At 44.3% G+C, this 23,572-nt stretch overlaps 1 protein-coding gene across 5 annotated transcripts in view; it reads right to left on the reverse strand.

Annotated features, from left to right (window-relative positions):
• The window catches only part of LOC126183202 (ankyrin-3-like), an 892,753-nt gene that overhangs the window by 578,153 nt on the left and 291,028 nt on the right, over positions 1-23,572 (reverse strand). For all 5 annotated transcript variants that reach the window (XM_049924971.1, XM_049924970.1, XM_049924973.1 and 2 more), the window contains 2 exons: positions 16,278-16,441; positions 3,554-3,709 (listed from right to left, as the gene is read on the reverse strand). In XM_049924971.1, the coding sequence (XP_049780928.1) occupies positions 3,554-3,709; positions 16,278-16,441 (320 nt within the window). The remainder of the gene's footprint in view (positions 1-3,553; positions 3,710-16,277; positions 16,442-23,572) is intronic.

A 23,572-nucleotide genomic window follows, 5' to 3' on the forward strand; every position in this document is an offset into this window, starting at 1 on the left:
TGAGGAATGAGGTAGTAGATTTGGAGTCTGAAGGACATTGGAAAAGGTAGTGTTCAATAGCAGTAAGAACATGGGCATGAGGGAAATTGGTGTATAGGGAGGTGGTATGAACAGTGATGAGTAGGGATCCAGGAGATAAAGGGGTGGAGATGGTGGAGACTCGGTGAAGGAAGTGGTTGGTATCTTTGTTGGAGGCTAGATTACGAGCAATTTGTTGGAGGTGTTGGTCAATGAGGGCCAAAATTCTTTCAGTGGAGGCACAATAACCAGCCACAACATGGGGTCTAGGATTGTTGGGTTTTTGGATTTTGGGGAGCACGTAGAAGGTGGGTGGGTGGGCTGTCATTGGGATGTGGAGGGAAATGGATTCAGGGGAGAGGCTGTAGGAAGGGCTTAAGGCCTTAAGCAGGGATTGGAGGTTGTGTCAAACTTCTGGCCTGAGATCATCTGGAAGAGTTTACATGTGGAGGAGTCATATAATATGCAGAGGTCTTCTGCCAGATAGTCACTGTGGTCCCTGGTGAAACCTTTGTCTGACTGTATGATTATTAGGTCAGGATTTGTTATGAGGTTGTGTATGGCTATTCTTTCTTCTGCTTAAAGGTTGGTATTCTGAGGAAGGGACCCGAGGAAGGATGGTGAGGCTAAATTGGAGGTAAGGAATTTCTGGAAGGTGACCAGCAGATGGCTAGTTTGGAGGGCAGAGGATCATGGCTGGAAAGTGGTATGAACTGGGAGAGGCAGGTTGGCATTTGTTGGGGGATTGGCAGCAAAGAAGTGTTCCATTGCAGGGATCAGGAGAAGGAGAGTAGGTGTTTGCCAAGTCGAGCATGGCTAAATTTGAGTGTAGGGCTAAAGGTGAGGCCTTTGGATAGGACTGAAACTTCCATGGACCAGAGGATTTTGGCAAAAAGGTTAACAACAGTGTTAGAAGAATGTTTTGGCTCTGGATTTGGTGGAGTGTTGGTAGGACTTTTGGGGGATATGGCAAGATGAAAAGGTTGGATAGGTTAGGTTTAGATGCTGTGGGACGAGGACAAGGAGGAACATTGTGGGTAGGATAGGGGATGGAAACTGGTGTCCTGAGGTGGCAGTGGGAGGTCAGCAGGTTCAATTACTTATTGAGATGATGTCTGGAATGCTCCACAGGGGGTCTAATTACCTCTCATCATGGACTGAAATGAGGGACATCCTACCGGAGATCCTTCCCACCCCTCCTAAAGTGATGTTGCATCAACCACTCAGCCTCCACAACATCCTTGTACACCTCTACATCACTCCTAATCTCATCCCCCTTGCCACAATGATCATATCACTTGAAGACTCAGGTGCAAGCCTAGCCCAATCCATCTTTCCAGAACTCCCTATTCGAGACCTGGCATAGGCTTATCCTATCGCTACCTGTGAAAACAGCCATGTCATTTACCAACTCTGCTGCAATCATTGAACTGCTTTTTATATTGGTATGAGTGTCAATGAGCTGTCCACCACGATGAACAGCCACCACGAAACTGTGGCCAAGAGCAAAGTAGATCACCCTGTGGCACAATATGCTGCTGAACATAAATGCTTGATTTCAATGGCTGCTTCACTGCCTGAACCATCTAGGTCCTCCCTTCCATCACCAACTTTTCTGAACTGTGCACATGGATGTTATCCTTACGACACAGTTTCTGCTCCCATAATTATCTCAGCCTCAACCTACGAAACATACTGCCCCACACCCTCCACCAAACAGTTCCCACCTTCTCTGTCCTATCACCTCCTCCCACTCTTGTCTCCCACCCTCTTTGTTTGCCACACACTGTCAACTCACCCACCCATCTTTCACCATTCTGCTCCTTTTTGCTTCATTTTCCCCACCTCCCTGCCCCGCAACAACCTGATGTTGTACCTGTTGTCATTCCAATCTCTGCACACTCTGCCAGACAGTGCTCCTTTCTCCCCCCACCCATACAGTGCTATCCCTTCCCCTTCACCACCCCCTTGAGACTGCTGATTCCATCTCTTGCGATAGTTGCATTCTGGCCAGAGCTGCCAGAGTTTGGTGGTTATGTGTGTGTGTGAGGTGTGCTTGGTTGTGTAAATGAATCGTGTGCGTTTCTCTTTTTTTTTCTGACAAAGGCTGTAGCCAAAAGCTTAAGTGTAAGTTCCTTTTAATTGTGCCTGTCTGCAACTTAATGTGTCATCTTTTCAGTAAGTAGCAATCTGTCTCTTCCTACATTGTTGATATGCTACCTGGAGTTTCCACTGTGTGATTGTTAATGTGATTTACAGAAGAGAAGGAAGAGGGCTATACCTGGTCCTCGTAGCGAGGCGTGATCAACTTTTATGTTACTTCTGTGACTCATTAACCTATTACACATCCACTCCTTTTATAACCTGTAAGCTGGCTGCTCTGGGAAAAGGAGGTGGGGCATGTCTCAGCAGCCAATGTGCTACAAACTGATTGCAAGCTTCCCCTCCAGCATCATCTTCTCAGGGGCAAGTAAAAGTGTGTGATCCATACTGACCATTCATTTGAGAATTTTTGTCTATTAGTCTATGACTTTTTGTTGCACTGAATAAATATCTTTGAACAAAGAAATTTTTATATTTACATGATTTTTTTATGTATTTCTGTATCTGCTCCATTTCTGTCACTGTCTTCTAAGAAAACTCCTTCAAACATATCATCACTCACCAGCCGGAGTGGCTGAGCGATTCTAGGCGATACAGTCTAGAACCGTGCTTGGTCAGATGTATCACATTTCTTGTTACACTAGGTTGATGTTCACATCTGGATAAACCATTGTCCAGGCAAATGGCTGCTTGAAGCTGGCACCATGCCATGGATACACACTGGTGGTGGCACTATTATGGTATGACGGACTGTCATCTGGGCTTCCACAGTACTTGTGATAGTAATCTAATGCGCCATGACAGTTGTGGTCTACACGCACATTTTTGTGGACACCACCTGCATCCCTTCATGCTTGATGCCTTCACCGAGGGTGATGGCATCTTCCAGCAGGATAATTATCCATATCACACAGCCAGGCTTTTAGCGGTTGGAGGAGTGTGGTGGTGAACTCAGACTGATGTCTTGTCCACTGAATTTGCCCAATCTGAACCTGAATGAACACATCTGAGATGCTAGTGAGCTCACCTCCATGCCTGCAAGTGCCCAGTCAATAATTTATGGGAATTATATGACATGTGCACACATATCTTGGTCCACATGCCTCTGAAAATCTACCAAAGACCAGCTGAAACCATGCCACGCAAAACTACTGCTGTATTGTGTTCCATGGGTGGACAAACATACTATTAAGGAAGAGGTATAATGTTTTGGCTCATCAGTATATTTTACTTCATTATCCATAGCTTTACTTGGTTAAAAGTATTTTCCTTTCTTTCATGCAAAAAATAAATTGTTTTTCTTTAGTTCATACTCTGCCAATAAATGCAGTTATAATCAAACAAAATTTCACAGTAAGTAATTTAGAGCACATTTATAATGGAACTAAATCAATACATGCATAAAAAAACTTAATTGGGAAAGTTAACTCACCTGTAGCAACAAGGCTGCTGCTTTGCAGTCATCCTTTTTGGCAGCAATGTGCAAAGCAGGCAGACGCACTTTGCCTCTTGTGTCATTTTCAAGTAATACTGCAACAACCTTGTCGTGACCCTGTTGCATTGCCACAGCCAGTGGTGTGAACCCATCCTGTACAAAATTTTATAATTTCAGTGTAACTTACATGCAGCCAAGTTCTGTCTATGAATGGAAGATTAGATGCTTAGCTGATGACTTTTGTGTTGTATACCATTTTTAATATAACTGCAAATAGTAAAGGTGACTGCATAATCAAATTATTCAGTGACTAATATTTGAGATGACACAACAATTAGCACAAAAATGCATACAAAACACGAAAATCAAGCAGCTAATATGCTGAAAGATTAGGAAGAACCCAAAATAATAATTCTAGTTTGGGGACAGGAGAAACAGAATAGATGGAAATGAAAAGACACCTGAATAAAATATATGCCTCAAGTTACTACATTTTACAACTGGAAAGTGTTGAAAGGAGGACAGTAGCAATTTATATGTTTCAATCAGCACTAAATTTCTCTGGAAGGACATTCATTAATTACTCTTCTAAGAAAAGTGTTTGCATATTTCATGGTTTCCACCTTACTCTGATTTTCTGTTACTTCTAATTAGATGACTACCCCACTATCTCAGAGCAAATGAGTGACTTTTAACACATATAGGAACACTGTACATTTGCATATGCTGTATGAGAAATTTATATGATGAAAGCAAGAAGCTCTTTTTAGCTGCCTCTTACATCATACATAACAATGGTACCAGCTATAACTCTACTTTAGGGAAAAAATTAACAAGGGCACTGAATTATTTGCACCTTCAGATCAATGAAGAGGTTATTTGTATTGAAAGTGAGATACTATCTTGCACTTGTAATACCAAGTACAAACTGTATGATGCACATTTCATAACCATGACATAGTATGTGCCGTGTCCTGTAATGTTGTGTCGCATAATGTTGCCGCTCGTGTGTACCTAAATCAACCACTAGAGGCTGCCTGCAGGAAACGAGCGCATGGCAAGGTCTCCGTCGCATCATTTACCAGCAACCCATGCCTTTATATACACAAAGCAGCATTGAGTCACTCTCACGTTTTTTTAGTTTGTACTGCTTACATCAGTTGTTTTGTGTATCGCTTATGATGTGGCTTGTGTATGATTCTTTTGTCTTGTTACACGTGAAGTCATGAGAGACTTATTTCCATTATTATTCAGAGATTTGTGAATAAAGCCATATCTGCATTACTTTGATTGGTTTCAAAATACTTGGTTACTACATGACTGGTGATGAGTTTGGAACAGTTTCCTCATGTGCAGTCTTTAAATGTGGTTTCATCAGCTAACTTTGGCAGTGACCACTTTGTCGGCTTCCATTGACAGACAGGGTACTCTTCCACTAGTCTATCCACTAACTTTTCCTCAATATGACGATTCAGCCAAGGCTTGGGAAGGTTACGAAAAAATACTCAGACAACATTTTTTGGCTTTCAGTGTGACAGACTCTAATTTGTCCAAAGTGTTATTCCTCTCATGGATTTCACCTACGGTGTATCAGTTACTGTGTTAGCTTGCCCATTTACAAGAATTGACAGCTCTTTCTTTTGAACACATATGCAGTTTATCGTCCAATTATCATCATAAATGAATGCATGTCATAGTGGCGCGAATTGAATTCAACCAATGCTGCAAGAAACTAAGTCAGTCATACAGGGCCTGGGCAACAGACCTTCATGGCCTTAGCCATAAGTGTCAATTTGTTATTGATGCCCATAATGATTCTTTTGCAGACACTATGGTGCACGACACAATTATCTGTTGAGCTCCATACTAGGAAGTGTGCCAGAAAGATTTATTCCGTGAAAAAACCCTGTTGGCTCAAGTTTTGTGATGAACACAATGTTTTGAAGTTTCTCTGACAGTGGGTAACCAAATTGAAGCGTGGGGTGATGTGGCAGTAGTGTAGCAAGATATGCCCACTAGGACAACAGACAGCTTGCACTAGCAAGCAACAGTAAACATGGGGACCCAGTGCTGAGCAGATCAAGGGCAGCCAAAGCAGTCATGACCACCACAGCGGTAGCATCAGTGTTCTCAGTTTCCGTCCTGTCCTTTCTGTTTTGCCCAGCTAGAAAGTTCGGCGTACCCTAAGCACTGGGCTACTTGTAACGCTTGCCAGGAGAAATGTCTGTCACATCTGCGTGTCGTTTGCCAACGGTTGCTCAGAACATGGACATGGATGTAAACTGTGCGACTCCAATGCTTTTGACTTCTCCCAAACTATCTATCGAGTTTAGTGTTTTCACCAAGTGCTCTGAATACAGGTCAACACAGGTTCTGCAGTGACACTACCGAATTCTCAAACTATGTGAGTTTACGCTCGCCGCCATTGATACCGGCTATGTGGAAGCTTGTCAGTTATAACACACAGAACATTGTGCTGTTGGGACAATTTATGGCATCTGCCTCTTGCAAGTCAGTGCTTCGTTCCATTACAGTTTTGGTGGTTGCTGAAACCAGTGTTGAGAACTAGTTCAGGATGGACGCATTTCAGGCATTTGGATTTTCTATCCCCGAAGCAGTTCACTTTGTGTCTGATGAGGTACCTTATTCTCAATTGAAAACACTGTGTGAGGAGTTTTCTGAAGGTACAGGGAGTTATACCAGTTTTTCTGAACATTTTTTAAATCCACAGCTTGGTCTTGTTTTTGTCATGTGCGTCCTATTCCTGTCGCCATGAAAGACCAAGTGGAAGTGGAATTGGAGAGACTTCAGTCTCTAGAGATGGTGTAACCTATTATGGCGAGTAATTGGTCGTCTATGCTGGTTGTAGTTCAGAAGTCGTCAAGTCGTCAGGGAAACTTCGCCTCTGTGGTGACTTCAGTACTACTGTCAATGCACAATCGATTGTGGATACTTATCCTCTCCCACATCAGGAGGATCTTTTGGTGAAAATATCTGGTGGCCAGTACTTTTCTAAAATTGATTTGCCTGAAGCGTATCTGTAGGTCCCCATGGACGAAGAGTTTCAGCGAGTTCTGGTTCCGAATACTCCTTTTTGTCTCTATCAATATTTGCATCTTTCTTTTGGTATGGATAGCACCCTTGCTACTTTCCAACGATTTTTAGAGCAAATGATTACCAGTATGCCTGTCCCTGTTTGCATGAATTATCTACATCTACATCTACATCTATACTCCGCGAGCCACCTTACGGTGTGTGGCGGAGGGTACTTATTGTACCACTATCTGATCCCCCCTTCCCTGTTCCATTCACGAATTGTGCGTGGGAAGAACGACTGCTTGTAAGTCTCCGTATTTGCTCTAATTTCTCGGATCTTTTCGTTGTGATCATTACGCGAGATATATGTGGGCGGTAGTAATATGTTGCCCATCTCTTCCCGGAATGTGCTCTCTCGTAATTTCGATAATAAACCTCTCCGTATTGCGTAACGCCTTTCTTGAAGTGTCCGCCACTGGAGCTTGTTCAGCATCTCCGTAACGCTCTCGCGCTGACTAAATGTCCCCATGACGAATCGCGCTGCTTTTCGCTGGATCATGTCTATCTCTTCTATTAATCCAACCTGGTAAGGGTCCCATACTGATGAGCAATACTCAAGAATCGGACGAACAAGCGTTTTGTAAGCTACTTCTTTCGTCGATGAGTCACATTTTCTTAGAATTCTTCCTATGAATCTCAACCTGGCGCCTGCTTTTCCCACTATTTGTTTTATGTGATCATTCCACTTCAGATCGCTCCGGATAGTAACTCCTAAGTATTTTACGGTCGTTACCGCTTCCAATGATTTACCACCTATGGCATAATCGTACTGGTATGGATTTCTGCCCCTATGTATGCGCATTATATTACATTTATCTACGTTTAGGGAAAGCTGCCAGCTGTCGCACCATGCATTAATCCTCTGCAGGTCTTCCTGGAGTACGTACGAGTCTTCTGATGTTGCTACTTTCTTGTAGACAACCGTGTCATCTGCAAATAGCCTCACGGAGCTACCGATGTTGTCAACTAAGTCATTTATGTATATTGTAAACAATAAAGGTCCTATCACGCTTCCTTGCGGTACTCCCGAAATTACCTCTACATCTGCAGATTTTGAACCGTTAAGAATGACATGTTGTGTTCTTTCTTCTAGGAAATCCTGAATCCAATCACAAACCTGGTCCGATATTCCGTAAGCTCGTATTTTTTTCACTAAACGTAAGTGCGGAACCGTATCAAATGCCTTCCTGAAGTCCAGGAATACGGCATCAATCTGCTCGCCAGTGTCTACGGCACTGTGAATTTCTTGGGCAAATAGGGCGAGCTGAGTTTCACATGATCTCTGTTTGCGGAATCCATGTTGGTTATGATGAAGGAGATTTGTATTATCTAAGAACGTCATAATACGAGAACACAAAACATGTTCCATTATTCTACAACAGATTGACGTAAGCGAAATAGGCCTATAATTATTCGCATCTGATTTATGACCCTTCTTGAAAATGGGAACGACCTGCGCTTTCTTCCAGTCGCTAGGTACTTTACGTTCTTCCAGCGATCTACGATAAATTGCTGATAGAAAGGGGGCAAGTTCTTTAGCATAATCACTGTAGAATCTTAAGGGTATCTCGTCTGGTCCGGATGCTTTTCCCCTACTAAGTGATAGCAGTTGTTTTTCAATTCCGATATCGTTTATTTCAATATTTTCCATTTTGGCGTCCGTGCGATGGCTGAAGTCAGGGACCGTGTTACGATTTTCCGCAGTGAAACAGTTTCGGAACACTGAATTCAGTATTTCTGCCTTTCTTCGGTCGTCCTCTGTTTCGGTGCCATCGTGGTCAACGAGTGACTGAATAGGGGATTTAGATCCGCTTACCGATTTTACATATGAACAAAACTTTTTAGGGTTCTTGTTTAGATTGTTTGCCAATGTTTTATGTTCGAATTCGTTGAATGCTTCTCTCATTGCTCTCTTTACGCTCTTTTTCGCTTCGTTCAGCTTTTCCTTATCAGCTATGATTCGACTACTCTTAAACCTATGATGAAGCTTTCTTTGTTTCCGTAGTACCTTTCGTACATGATTGTTATACCACGGTGGATCTTTCCCCTCGCTTTGGACCTTAGTCGGTACGAACTTATCTAAGGCGTACTGGACGATGTTTCTGAATTTTTTCCATTTTTGTTCCACATCCTCTTCCTCAGAAATGAACGTTTGATGGTGGTCACTCAGATATTCTGCGATTTGTGCCCTATCACTCTTGTTAAGCAAATATATTTTCCTTCCTTTCTTGGCATTTCTTATTACACTTGTAGTCATTGATGCAACCACTGACTTATGATCACTGATACCCTCTTCTACATTCACGGAGTCGAAAAGTTCCGGTCTATTTGTTGCTATGAGGTCTAAAACGTTAGCTTCACGAGTTGGTTCTCTAACTATCTGCTCGAAGTAATTCTCGGACAAGGCAGTCAGGATAATGTCACAAGAGTCTCTGTCTCTGGTTCCAGTTCTGATTGTGTGACTGTCCCATTCTATACCTGGTAGATTGAAGTCTCCCCCTATTACAATAGTATGATCACGAAACTTCTTCACGACGTTCTGCAGGTTCTCTCTGAGGCGCTCAACTACTACGGTTGCTGATGCAGGTGGTCTATAGAAGCATCCGACTATCATATCTGACCCACCTTTGATACTTAGCTTAACCCAGATTATTTCACATTCGCATTCGCTAATAACTTCACTGGATATTATTGAATTCTTTACTGCTATAAATACTCCTCCACCATTGGCGTTTATCCTATCCTTGCGGTATATATTCCATTCTGTGTCTAGGATTTCGTTACTGTTCACTTCCGGTTTTAACCAACTTTCCGTTCCTAATACTATATGCGCACTATTTCCTTCAATAAGAGATACTAATTCAGGAACCTTGCCCTGGATACTCCTGCAGTTTACCAATATTACTTTAACTTTTCCTGTTTTTGGTCTCTGAGGACGGACGTTCTTTATCAACGATGATAATGTCCTCTCTGGTAAGCCGTCAGGTATTTTATCGTTTCGCCCAAGGGGGGGTCCCTCTAACCTAAAAAACCCCCGTGTGCACGCCACACGTACTCTGCTACCCTAGTAGCTGCTTCCGGTGTGTAGTGCACGCCTGACCTGTCTAGGGGGGCCCTACAGGTCTCCACCCAATAACGGAGGTCGATGAATTTGCAACCATTATAGTCGCAGAGTCGTCTGAGCCTCTGGTTTAGACCCTCCACACGGCTCCAAACCAGAGGACCGCGATCGACTCTGGGCACTATGCTGCAGATATTAAGCTCAGCTTGCACTCCGCGTGCGATGCTGGTTGTCTTCATCAAATCAGCCAGCCGCCGGAAGGAACCAAGGATGGCCTCAGAACCCAAGCGGTAGGCGTCATTCGTTCCGACATGTGCTACTATCTGCAGCCGGTCACACCCAGTGCGTTCAATAGCTGCCGGAAGGGCCTCCTCCACATTACGGACGAGACCCCCCGGCAGGCACACCGAGTGCACACTGGCATTCTTCCCCGACCTACCCGCTATTTTCCTGAGGGGCTCCATAACCCGCCTAACGTTGGAGCTCCCTATAACTAATAGGCCCGCCCTCTGTGACTGTCGGGACCTTGCCGGAGAATCGGCCACTGGCCCAACAGGCGAGGCATCCTGTGGTGGCTCGGAAACGATGTCATCACCACTAGGAAGCACCCCGTACCTGTTGGAAAGGGGTAAGGCAGCTGCCACGCGGCCAGATCCCACCTTCGCCTTTCGGCCAGGCACGCGCGAGCCCACCACTGTCCGCCATTCACCCTGGAGTGATGGCTGACCGGTAAGATGCTCACTGCCGGAAGACGCAGCGACATCAGGGGTTCCATGTGATTCCAAGGCCACCGAAGTAGGCATAGGTCTCACCACAGTTGCCCCAACGCCACTACGAGCCGACGCCTGCGCCTCGAGCTCGATGAGCCTAACAGACAAAGCCTCCACCTGCCCCCGAAGAGTGGCCAATTCTCCTTGCGTCCGCTCACAACAACCACAGTCCCTACACATGACTATGTTTACCCTACCCTATACGGTGACAAATTCCCAAGATAATCTTCTGATGAGCTACTCTGATAATCAAGAAACACTCACTGAAATACGAGACGCGAAAACTACGCTAGGTTTTCCCAGAAAAACTATTTAAAAGCTAAGCGCAGCAAATAAGTACAAAAACGCTTTATACAAACAGTACTCGCTGCTGCTGGTGCTCTCGCTCTGGCTGTCACAAGACAACTGCTGATTCAAGTGACTAGTGGCTAACGGCCGCGAAACAAACAAAGACGGTTTTAGGGCGCTTTCTGTTCTAAACGATCAAGAAAACACTAAGAAATCTAACACGAAAACTACGTAAAGTTTTATCAAGAACTGTTAGTTACTATGCAGAGCAGATAAACACAAATAGAATCCCTTCCTTAGTGGAAGGTCGTAAACAAAATGCAAAATAAACGCTTTATACAAACAGTACTCGCTGCTGCTGGTGCTCTCGCTCTGGCTGTCACAAGACAACTGCTGATTCAAGTGACTAGTGGCTAACGGCCGCGAAACAAACAAAAGACGGTTTTAGGGCGCTTTCTGTTCTAAACGATCAAGAAAACACTAAGAAATCTAACACGAAAACTACGTAAAGTTTTATCAAGAACTGTTAGTTACTATGCAAAGCAGATAAACACAAATAGAATCCCTTCCTTAGTGGAAGGTCGTAAACAAAATGCAAAATAAACGCTTTATACAAACAGTACTCGCTGCTGCTGGTGCTCTCGCTCTGGCTGTCACAAGATTTTGTTGTCACAGGCTCCTCCATAGCTGATCACTTGAAAAATTTGCACACTTCATTTTCTGTCTTACAGTCCACAGGCTTATGATGTAACCTAGCGAAATCTCAGTTTTCTTCAACGTTCTGTCGTTTATTTGGGGTTCGAGGTCTTGCGGGATGGGGTTTACCCTCTGCCAGAGCACATCTCTGCTGTTACGTGTGTGCCTCGTCTCTTGTCCACGAAGGATCTTCAGGCCTTCCTAGGGGAGATGGCCTCTACCATAATTTCCCGCCAGGGACAACTACATTGGCCCACTTGCTACATGTCTTGTTATGCAAGAATGTACCTTTTTGCTGCAGCCTGAATTGCGAACGTGCTTTTCAAATTTTGAAATCCGGACTACTCTTGGTCCCTTCTTTAGCTACGTCCTCTCTGGACCACCACATAGTTTTGGCGCGGTCCAAGTGCACCAACATGCCGACGGCGCTGAACAACCTTTCGCTTTCGCCTCTAAATCTCTCACTCCGGCCCAGCAACGTTACTCACAGGTGGAAAAAGAGGCTCTTGCCGAGGTCTATGCTTTCCAGAAATTTCATGTTTTTTGTATGGCTCCAAGTTTCACCTTATTATGACCATAAATTCTTGGTTTCCTTGTGTAATCCTCATACTTCCTTGCCTGTCAAAGCAGCACACCACCTACAACGCTGGCCGCTGTTCTTGTCTCGCTACAATTACGAAATCCATGTCCAAATATGTCTAAAGATGCCAATGTGGACGTCTTGTTCCGCCTTCCTTATGGGTCCTGACCTAGACTGTGATCCTGAAAAATTGCTTTGCTGCCATCTTGAGACTGAAATACAGTTCACGGCTGAGGGCTTCCTAATTACGAGCTCACTCACAGCAGCTGGCATTGCCACTGAACTGGTTCTCCTCCATACAATTCGGTTTTTTCAGCACGGCTGGTCAGATAATCCACCAGGTCGGGCTTCGGACCACCAGTACAACTATTTTTCCTTACGCTTCTCCGTTTCTGATGGTGTTTAGCTGGTGTCCACGGAAGACCTCTCTCCCAGAGTAGTCATTCCCACTGCATTATAGTGTGAGGTTCTATGCCTTCTTCTCCAGGGCCATTGGGGAGTTTCTGCACCACTAAACTGTTAGCTAGGAGACATGTTTTTTGGCCAGGGACTGATGGTAAAATTGTCCGTTTTGTCGCAACTTGTGAGCAGTGTGACGGCAACAGGCAACTCCAAGGGCGTCTCTGTCTCCCTGGTCCGCTCCACGCCAGCCATGGAAACACAGCCGTCCCTTCACGATTTCTATTGTTTCTCGGTTGCGGAACATTTTACCAGTTCCCTTACATCCTCTGGTGTGTGTCGATGTCGGCTGTGGTCACCGTTCGAACGCTGTTGAGGGCTTTTCTACTGAGGGGTTGCCTCGTACCTTAGATTACAATAATGGGCCCCAGTTCATTTCTCACACTTTTCAATTGTTTTGTTCCCGTCACGACATTCATCACGTTATGGTTCCGCCTTTCCACCCTCAATCAAATGGCGAGGCAAAATGACTACAGCGTACGTGCAAGTGCCAAATGGAAAAGTTTTTTGTGGATTCTTCGCTGGATGGCATCTTCTCCATTTTACGAGCACCTATCTCTTCACGCCTAGGAAGGAGCGGAGCCCAGCTGAGTTGCCTCATGCTGGCAGCCTCGCACACTTCTCCACCTTCTACAGCTCGCACCGCACCTTCTGCAGACAGGTTCGTCTGGCTATTTCGACGGTGTGGGCTCGAGGGTTCGGTCACTGGCCCGAGTGGATACCGGCTACTGTTTTCCGTCACCAGGGACGCCGTCTCTGTGATGTTTGTAAGGCTGAAGCGCTGGTGTTACGTCATTTTGATCAGCTGTGACCCCACTTGCCACTGGAAGCTACCAGTTCTCAGGTGTGGACCACATTGCCGTAGCCAACCCCACCACTCTCTGCCTCGAGCCCGTCGTTGTCTGCTCTGGAGGTGCCCCTGCCCCATTGGCTGCCTCCTTCACGTGTGACGTCCTGGGATTCCCGCTTCCCAGCACTGGGTGCTGGTCCATGTCCAGCCTCACGTCTGTCGCTACAGCCTGCTGTTCTGGTTGGGCCACCTCAACCGGCAACCTCGCCATCGTCACTTCAGCCACATCGCCGGTGGGTCCAGCCCCATCTCCTTTGCACTCTCACCTGCCTGCCGATGACGCAGAGATGGCCACGGCACCCTCCTCCCCGCTTATGTCGTCAAGCAGAGTGTAGTGTCGCCATGCTTGTTTACTTAACTGTACGAATGCAGGCCAGCCACTAGAGGCAACAACGACTCAAGGAAGGCCTCGGCGCTTGTTGGTGACGTCACGTCAGCTAGGCACGGCGAACGCCAGGTCTGTTGCAGGCAGAAACGCCTGGCCGTGCTTATCACTATAAATCAATTATTTTTGGACAAAATGTTTGGCATTGTTTTGGATTCTGCAGTTTTATTTAGATGAAAGGTTTTCTTACTATCGTAAAGCTACAAATGAAGATCATAGTTCTGTATTACTGAATCCTGTCGAAACAAACGTAGATCAATATGAGAAGATGCTTTGCCCCACTGCAAGCTTCGGAAATTTTACATTCAAGTAACCATATGTACTTGATCCATTTAGTTATCTAAACTTACCCCAACCCCCTTACAATGAACTCGTTTCTTTTATTTATTTATTTACTTTCGTTTGACATCGTCACTGGAAATATGAACTAATTTACATGTGTAAATGTCCAACTGTTGCCAGTCATTAGTTTACAGTCGGTTTCAACGAAAGGAATTCTAAACAGGAAACAAAATAGATTCATACATCGAAAATACTGCTGAATTTTTTACATGCACATTAGAAAAGATAAATATTCCCCTCTTGCAACTGAAAGGAGAAACTTTATAAGATAAAAAACTTTTATTTGATAAAACAAGTATCTCTCTTTTGCCTCTTCTTCCGTCCCCCACCCGCTCCCCCAACGTGTACAATCGCAAGATACTTCATTAACATTCAGTGCTCCTCACCCCATAGTTAACCAAGGTACCTAAAGATACAAACGTAACTTCCTCAGATTTACAAATAAGGTAAAGAAGCACGAATTCTGTTGCTGCTGGACCACGAAGTTGTTTTTGTATGTCAATCCTTAAAACAGGTGGAAACTTAAGTTCAGGAGTACACTATTTGTTAAGAAGTGTAATGAATTGCACAATTAATTGATTGCAGAAATCTCTCAGAACAATGTGTGTCGGTCAACTACCGCCCATAGTTTCACATTTTCCTGTGTCAGAGAGGGAGACACCACCATTATGAGTATGCCTGCAACAGACCTGGCGTTCACCGTGCCTAGCTGACGTGACGTCACGAACAAGCGCCGAGGCCTTCCTTTGAGTCGGTGTTGCTAGAGGCCACCTGTAGGAAGCATGCACATGCTGTCCCGTCACTCGCGTGTACATACGGGCGCAACAGTGCTGACTCACTCTCACCATGTTCTTTTGGTCTGTACTGCTCACATCACTCGTTCTGTGTATCAGCTATATTGCACTTCCTTTATGATTCTTTTGTTACACGTGGACTCACGGGAGGTTTATTTCTATTGTTGTTCAGAGGTTTGTGAATAAGGCCATAGTTGTGTTACTCGAATCGGTTTTGTATATTGCTTAGTTACTACAGTATGATTCATAATACTGATTAGACCCTACTAAATAAGCATTTATGCAAATCCACCCAATAGGTGACTTTTATACTATCACTAGTTGGTTTTATTTATCTCACAGTGCAGTGAGCTACAATGAACATGAAATTCAGTAATTCTGCCAATTTGAACTTTGGTCATTTATTACATTTCTCACTCAATATGGGAACAGAGCTGCTGAAGGTCATTGTTAATTCTGTTGAAATTAAAGCGTGATAGCCATTTCATGAGCTCATAGTACCGTGTTCCATCGCTAGAGATGTGTGGAGTTGCCACATCTATCACCTCCACTTACGGCTTCAGAGAACGTGTAAATATGAAAACAATAAAAAATTGTCCCTGGTGCGGATTCATAGAGATCTTACACAAGTACTGAGTTCGAGCAACAGTCCGTAGAATAGTGTCATTCCAGTTCAGCCACATCAAAAAACTTCAAGCAAATGATTTCGTGCAGCTTTGCTGAAGTACGTGTCTTTACACTGCCATACCCAAAATACAGACAATTTGAAACTCGTTTAGCATGTATTTGACAAGTTACCGGTACCTGATTTTGTGTTTGGTGTCCACCACGTCGAGTGCCAGTTCTTTTCTCAGTGATGTAAAGATAAACTGTTTGATCTCCCAAATGGCGAAACTTTTTTGGGCATTTGCAAAAAGTTTGTTTTGTGCTACCAAAAGTGGACGGTATGAAAATATGAGTACACAAATTATTCGAATCACAAATAAATTTTTTATTTTCTTTTGTACCGTGTGTTTCGACTGTGAGCCTCAAATGTTTTTCAAGTAAAATCTATTGTTCACAATCACATTTATGGATTAGTAATAATATTGTGAGCGTCCGTGACTGTCGATTGGCACTGTTGTTATTAGCAGTGGGCGCTTCAGTGCTTTAGTGCATAACTTGACTCCTCCGACATCCCTGAAGGATTTCCTTCAGGAGGGAATCTATAGAACACTACTGGTATATGTGGATTAATTGATGAACCAGCAGAGATTTCAATCTGACAATTTCTAATTTTCGATATCATTACAACTACAGCTATAATTCGTTTCTGTAAGATATTTATGAATAACTTCGCACCAAGAAATGTTCATAGCCAGTTTCTAACAATGCAAAGCATTATGGAGTTACGATATTACCTCTGTCGCCAAACTCTGGTTGGCGCCATTAGCGAGCAGATACCGGACGACGTTGTCGTGATTTTCTTGAGCTGCCATGTAGAGCGGAGTGAATCCATTCTGCGACTGCACATTGACTGCAGCACCATTTGTTACAAGCAGTTTCACAACTTCCTCTTGACCAGCTGGAATCAGTAATTTTTTCAGGATTAGATTTGTGTGGGTCAACAATTTCGTAAACATTACAGGATTCTACATTGAGCAGAAAACGGTCATACTATTTAATCGTATGGGTTAACAGTGCAATACCTTATACAGTTAGAAACTGTGGCACTAAATACACATCTTTAACATCTCGAAACCCTTGTCAGATTTGTAGTGTTAATAATTAAGGTTATTTTGAAGGCGAGAGATATGCATTCATAATCGAGAATACAATTTTTTCAGAAATTGGTGAATACTTAGTTCTGAACCAGAACACTTACGAAATCGATTGTGAGTGGAATAAAGATACCTTGGTGTCATTTTTTGTGGCGACTGTCTGCTCCCAACACAGTTAGTTTTCCTAACTTAAGTAATACAATAACACAAAATACCTACGGATGGATGACTTTGCTTAGGTGGTACTACTTCCTCATAAAGCAGCACATGGAACATGCCAGCGTGCTGCGGCGTCTTAGTAACCCGCTAACAACGCCGCTCATTCGTCGGCGGCGCGCTCGCTGTAGTATAACAATCCTTACAATAGTTCCTGACATTAGCCTTCACACATTGTTGTTGTGGTCTTGATTCCAAAGACTGGACTGCTGCAGCTCTCCATGCTGCTTTATCCTGTGCAAGCCTCTTCATCACCGGGTAACTAGTCAATCTGAATCCTTCTGAATCTGCTTGCTGTATTCATCTCTTGGTTTCCCTCTACCCCACCCCCTTCCCCCAAGCTTCCCTCCGGTGCTAAATTGGTAATCCCTTGATGTCTTACCAACCGATACCTTCTTCTCGTCAGGCTGGGCCACAAATTTGTTTGCTCCCGATTCTATTCAGTACCTCTTCATTAGTTACCCATGTAGTCTTCGGCATTTTCTGTACCCTCACATTTCAAAAGCTTCTAGTCTCTTGTTTAAACTATGTATCATCCATGTTTCACTTCCATGCATGGCTACACCCCATGAAAATACTTCCAGAAAAGACTTCCTGACACTTAAATGTATATACTTGATGTTAACAAATTTCTCTTTTTCAGAAACACATTTCTCGCCATTACCGATCTAAATTTTATATCCTCTCTACTTCTGCCGTCATCAGCTATTTTGCTGCCCAAATAGCAAAATTCATCTACTACTTTAAGTGACACGTTTCCTAATCTGATTCCTCAGAATCACCTGATGTAATTCGCCTACATTCCATTAGTCTTGTTTTGCTTTTGTTGCTGTTCATCTTATATCCTCCTTTCAAGAGCCTGTCCATTCTGTTCGACTGCTCTGAGAGAATTACTAAGTCATCGGTAAACCTCAAAGTTTTTATTTCTTCTCACTGGATTTTAATTCTACACCAAATTTTTCATTTTTCTTTTATTTTCCCTTTACTGCTTCGAGTAACAATGTACAGACTGAATAACATCGGGGATAGGCTACAACCACGTCTCACTCTCTTCTCAATCACTGCTTCCCTTTCATGCCCCTCAACTCTTACAATTGGCGTCTGGTTTAAGTACAAGCTGTAAATAGCCTTTCGCTCCCCGTATTTTACCCCTGCTACCCTCAGAATTTCAAAGAGAGTGTTTCAGTCAACACTGTCAAAAGCTTTCCCTAAGTCTACAAATACTATAAACGCAGGTTTGCCTTTCGTTAACCTATCTTCTATGAGAAGTCGTAAGATCAGTAATGCCTCACGTGTTCCTACATCCTATGCTGCCTCACTATTTCATCTCTCAAAGCTACCCATTCTTCTTCTACTACATTCCTTTCCCCTGATATTGTCAATCGTTGCCTAACACTCCCTGTGAAACACTCAACAACCTCCGGTTTTTTTCAGTTCATCCAGGTCCCACCTCTTTAATTTCTTAACTTTTTGCAATTTCATCAGTTTTAATCTACCGTTCACAACCAATAAATTGTGACCAGAATGAGATTTTCACTCTTCAGTGGAGTGTGTGCTGATATGAAACTTCCTAGCAGATTAAAACTGTGTGCCGGACCGAGACTCGAACTCGGGACCTTTGTCTTTCGCGTGCAAACCGAGCGAGGTGGCGCAGTGGCTAGCGCACTGGACTCGCATTTGGGAGGACGACGGTTCAATCCCGTGTCCGGCCGTCCTGATTTAGGTTTTCCGTGATTTCCCTAAATTACTCCAGGCAAATGCCGGGATGGTTCCTTTGAAAGGGCATGGCCGACTTCCTTCCCCGTCCTTACCTAATCCGATGAGACTGATGAACTCGTTGTTTGGTCTCTTCCCCCAAAACAATCCAATGCTTTCACGGGCAAGTGCTCTACCATCTGAGCTACCCAAGCACGACTCACGCCCCGTCCTCCCAGCTTTACTTTTGGTTCGCAGGAGAGCTTCTGTTAAGTTTGGAAGGTAGGAGACGAGGTACTGGCAGAAGTAAAGCTGTGAGGACGGGGCGTGAGTCGTGCTTGGGTAGTTCAAATGGTAGAGCACTTACCCGGGAAAGGCAAAGGTCCCGAGTTCGGGTCTCGGTCCGGCACACAGTTTTACTCTGCCAGGAAGTTTCATATCAGCGTAAACTCCGCTGCAGAGTGAAAATCTAATTCTGAAAAGCAAACTATATTTAAACTTTTTTCCGGTTTCTTTAACGAATATTATTTCACAGTGTTCAACGATCTCTAATCTTTTTTTTATCTCTTCGCTACTGCTCTCCAGTGTGACTGTTTCCCCACACTAGAAAAATGTGATCTATGTTACTGTATGTCAAACCATATTGGTACGCCCCAATCACACGTGCGCGTGAAAATCTGGTGCAAAATAGTCCGAAGATGTGCAACTAATTTTCACAAGCTACCTTATTTTTATGTGAAGCACTGTTACTTCGCCTTTCTCCTATCCTGTTCCAGGTGATGGCAAGAACGTCCATTCAGACTCCGTACCTGATCGTTTCTCTCCAGTTTTACCTTCGTGCCTTTTTCGCGTACGAAGTATATGTTCATTTTCTCTTCTAGGATACTTGCTCTTACAATAAATCACACCCTCATACACAACGTCTCGCTTGTAACGCCTGCCACTGGGGTTGGAGGAGCACCTAATTAACCCGTGATGAAGCACACTACTGGCCATTAAAATTGCTACACCAAGAGGAAATGCAGATGATAAACGGGTATTCATTGGACAAATATATTATACTAGAACTGACATGTGCTTACATTTTCACGCAATTTGGGTGCATAGATCCTGATAAGTCAGTACCCAGAACAACCACCTCTGGCCGTAATAACGGCCTTGATACGCCTGGGTATTAAGTCAAATAGAGCTTGGATGGCGTGTACAGGTACAGCTGCCCATGCAGCCTCAACACGATACCACAGTTCATCAAGAGTAGTGACTGGCGTATTGTGACGAGCCAGTTGCTCGGCCACCATTGACCAGACGTTTTCAGTTGGTGAGAGATATGGAGAATGTGCTGGCCAGGACAGCAGTCGAACATTTTCTGTATTCAGAAAAGCCCATACAGGACCTGCAAAATGTAGTCGTGCATTATCCTGCTGAAATGTAGGGTTTCGCAGGGATCGACTGAAGGGTAGAGCCACGGGTCGTAACACATCTGAAATGTAACGTACACTGTTCAAAGTGCCGTCAATGCGAACAAGAGGTGACCGAGACGTGTAACCAATGGCACCCTATACCATCACGCTGGGTGACACGCCAATATGACGATGACGAATACACGCTTCCAATGTGCGTTCGCAGTGATGTCGCCAAACACGGATGCGACCATCATTATGCTACAAACAGAACCTGGACTCATCCGAAAAAATGACGTTTTGCCATTCGTGCACCCAGGTTCGTCGTTGAGTACACTATCGCAGGCGCTCCTGTCTGTGATGCAGCGTCAAGGGTAACCGCAGCCATGGTCTCCGAGCTGATAGTCCCTGTCTCTGCAAACGTCGTCGAACTGTTCGTGCAGATGGTTGTTGTCTTGCAAACGTCTCCATCTGTTGACTCAGGGATCGAGACGTGGCTGCACGATCCGTTACAGTCATGCGGATAAGATGCCTGTCATCTCGACTGCTAGTGATACGAGGCCATTGGGATCCAGCACGGCGTTCCGTATTACCCTCCCCAACCCACTGATTCCATATTCTGCTAACAGTCACTGGATCTCGACCAAATCGAGCGCCAATGTCGCGATACGATAAACCGCAATCGCGATAGGCTACAATCCGACCTTTATCAAAGTCGGAAACGTGATGGTACGCATTTCTCCTCCTTACACGAGGCATCGCAACAGCGTTTCACCAGGCAACGCCGGTCAACTGCCGTCTGTGTATTAGAAATCGGTTGGAAACTTTCCTCATGTCAGCACGTTGTAGGTGTCGCCACCGGCGCCAACACTGTGTGAATGCTCTGAAAAGCTAATCATTTACATATGACAGCATCCTCTTCCTGTCGGTTAAATTTCTCGTCTGTATCACGTCATCTTCGTGGTGTAGCAATTTTAATGGCCAGTAGTGTATTTGTGACAAGTAAGAATAGAAATGTCACTGGTTCTCGTTTCACTCGCAGCAATTTTATCTTTCGTTCATTAATCAGACTTAAGCCACAAAACTGAACAAACTCATTCCTGAGATAGACCGCTTTTCTATGTGAATAACACCGAATATTGGAGAATCTATATTACTATGCAACTTTTCCGGGACCGGGGAACAAGTTGCAGGTTTCCACGAGCAACAAATATTTGATTTCAATATTTTGCATAATTATTGACCGAACCGCGAAAATTTAAAATGCCGTCATAATTTACTCATTAACAGGTATAATATTACGCTTATGTGAGAAGAATTGCAGCTAGGAACAGAGCATATATCTTGCGGCAGCGTAAATCACTGCACGCAAATACGAAGATTTTATTCTTCCAGTATCTGCGAATGAGAGCACTTGGTGAGTTGCAATATTTTATCATGTAATTTCACACCTTTTCTCACAACAGAATGATGAAAGGTAAAATTTTTATCGTTGCTGCATTTTCACTGTTCATGCAGTTAAGACTGCCGCATCAGGCATGACGTTTTATATTGTTATTTTTTTTTACTAAGAATACTATTCGCAACACTTTTTCAGACAGTATCGACATGTTTGTTGTTGTTGTGGTCTTCAGTCCTGAGACTGGTTTGATGCAGCTCTCCATGCTACTCTATCCTGTGCAAGCTTCTTCATCTCCCAGTATCTACTGCAACCTACATCCTTCTGAATCTGCTTAGTGTATTCATCTCTTGGTCTCCCTCTACGATTTTTACCCTCCACACTGCCCTCCAATGCTAAATTTGTGATCCCTTGATGCCTCAAAACATGTCCTACCAACCGATCCCTTCTTCTAGTCAAGTTGTGCCACAAACTTCTCTTCTCCCCAATCCTATTCAATACCTCCTCATTAGTTACGTGATCTACCCACCTTATCTTCAGCGTTCTTCTGTAGCACCACATTTCGAAAGCTTCTATTCTCTTCTTGTCCAAACTAGTTATCGTCCATGTTTCACTTCCATACATGGCTACACTCCATACAAATACTTTCAGAAACGACTTCCTGACACTTAAATCTATACTCGATGTTAACAAATTCCTCTTCTTGAGAAACGCTTTCCTTGCCATTGCCAGTCTACATATACTACATATACTACCGAATATACTGCAAAATTATACAGGGTGATTTTTTCTATCGTGTACGAACTCAAGGGATTGATCGATGAGAGGATACGGAACAAAAAAGGTTTAATGAACTTTCGTCCGAAAATGCATGGTTTCCATGCTAGATCCCATTTATTGAATAATACATTGTCACAGAGACTGCGGTCTAATACGCGCTGCACCGTGTAGTCGCAGTCACAGTATGTGCTGAAAATGGTTTTAATGTGCCTCAACGCATGCGTATGAGCGCCGTAGTCCACATCGGCCAGGCTGTATCCGAACAGTGTCAAAGGCAGCACGAATACGCTGCTCCAGTCTCCACATGCACGCTCTGCGTGCACGATACTTTTGAAATGGTTCCATAACCAGAAATGGTCCACCTCATCAGATCCATCGATCAGGAAAGACACGATAGAGCTGCATCCGGACGGCAACGGTGAAGTGGGCTAGAGCACCATTATGTAGCAGCCACATAACCCTTCGAATCATCAATGGCGCTTCTTCCAGCAGGGGAGGCAAAGCCACCCGCAAGAAACGCCGACAGTTCAGGCCTGCTAGGCGACATGGAAGGAAGGTTGGTCGCAAAATTCGGTCGCCAATCATCCCGGCTCACACATTCCGGCTGCAACGATGCTGATGATTCGCTGTCACCATACCACTGGGGTTCTGCATACTATCCCACAGATGACTGTTATGAAAGTTGAAGATACCACTCCGCCTAAAGGTAGCCTCATCTGTGAACAGAATGGATGATACAGATCTCAGAGTCGTGGTTTCCTGGTGGAGAAATAGGCGACAAAACTGCTCCCGATGCGTAAAGTCTGTCGCTAGTAAGCCCTGCGCACGCTGTAAGTAACAAGGGTAGTGACAGTTGTCATGGAGAATGTTCCATACGGTCGTCTGGCATACCCTGTTATGGCGGGCCTACTGCCTGGCACTGACACGGCGGTCGCCTTCCACATTGTCAATCACATTTTCCTCCAAGCCTGTACGAACGTTTCGGGTACGTCCATCATGATTTACTGCTTCCCGAAACGACCCTGTCTAAGACAAAAGGCGAAATACTGTTGCAAACATTGAATGTTGTGGCTATTGTCGGCGGCGATAGGTCCCCTGACACAACCTTGCTGCCTGCCGCCCGTTCCCATTTGCCATTCCATAAGTAGACATCATACCGGCAAGCTCTCGATTCGAATACAGAACCATTGTGTATAACACTGTACCACATCCACTACAACGTGATAGGAGAAAACCATGCATGCTTTAACTGTGGCTGCATTGTGCAGTCTCTGCAACAAAGTATGATTGAATAAACGGCCTCTAGCATGGAAACCATGCATTTCCGGACATACGTTCATCAGGCCTTTTTTATTCCGTATTCTTTCATCGATCAATCCCTAGATTTTGTACACGGCGGAAAATATTACCCTGTATAATTGTATGACACATAATTCAACAAATAT

Source organism: Schistocerca cancellata, chromosome 4 (genome assembly GCF_023864275.1).
Source record: "Schistocerca cancellata isolate TAMUIC-IGC-003103 chromosome 4, iqSchCanc2.1, whole genome shotgun sequence".
NCBI lineage: Eukaryota > Metazoa > Arthropoda > Insecta > Orthoptera > Acrididae > Schistocerca > Schistocerca cancellata.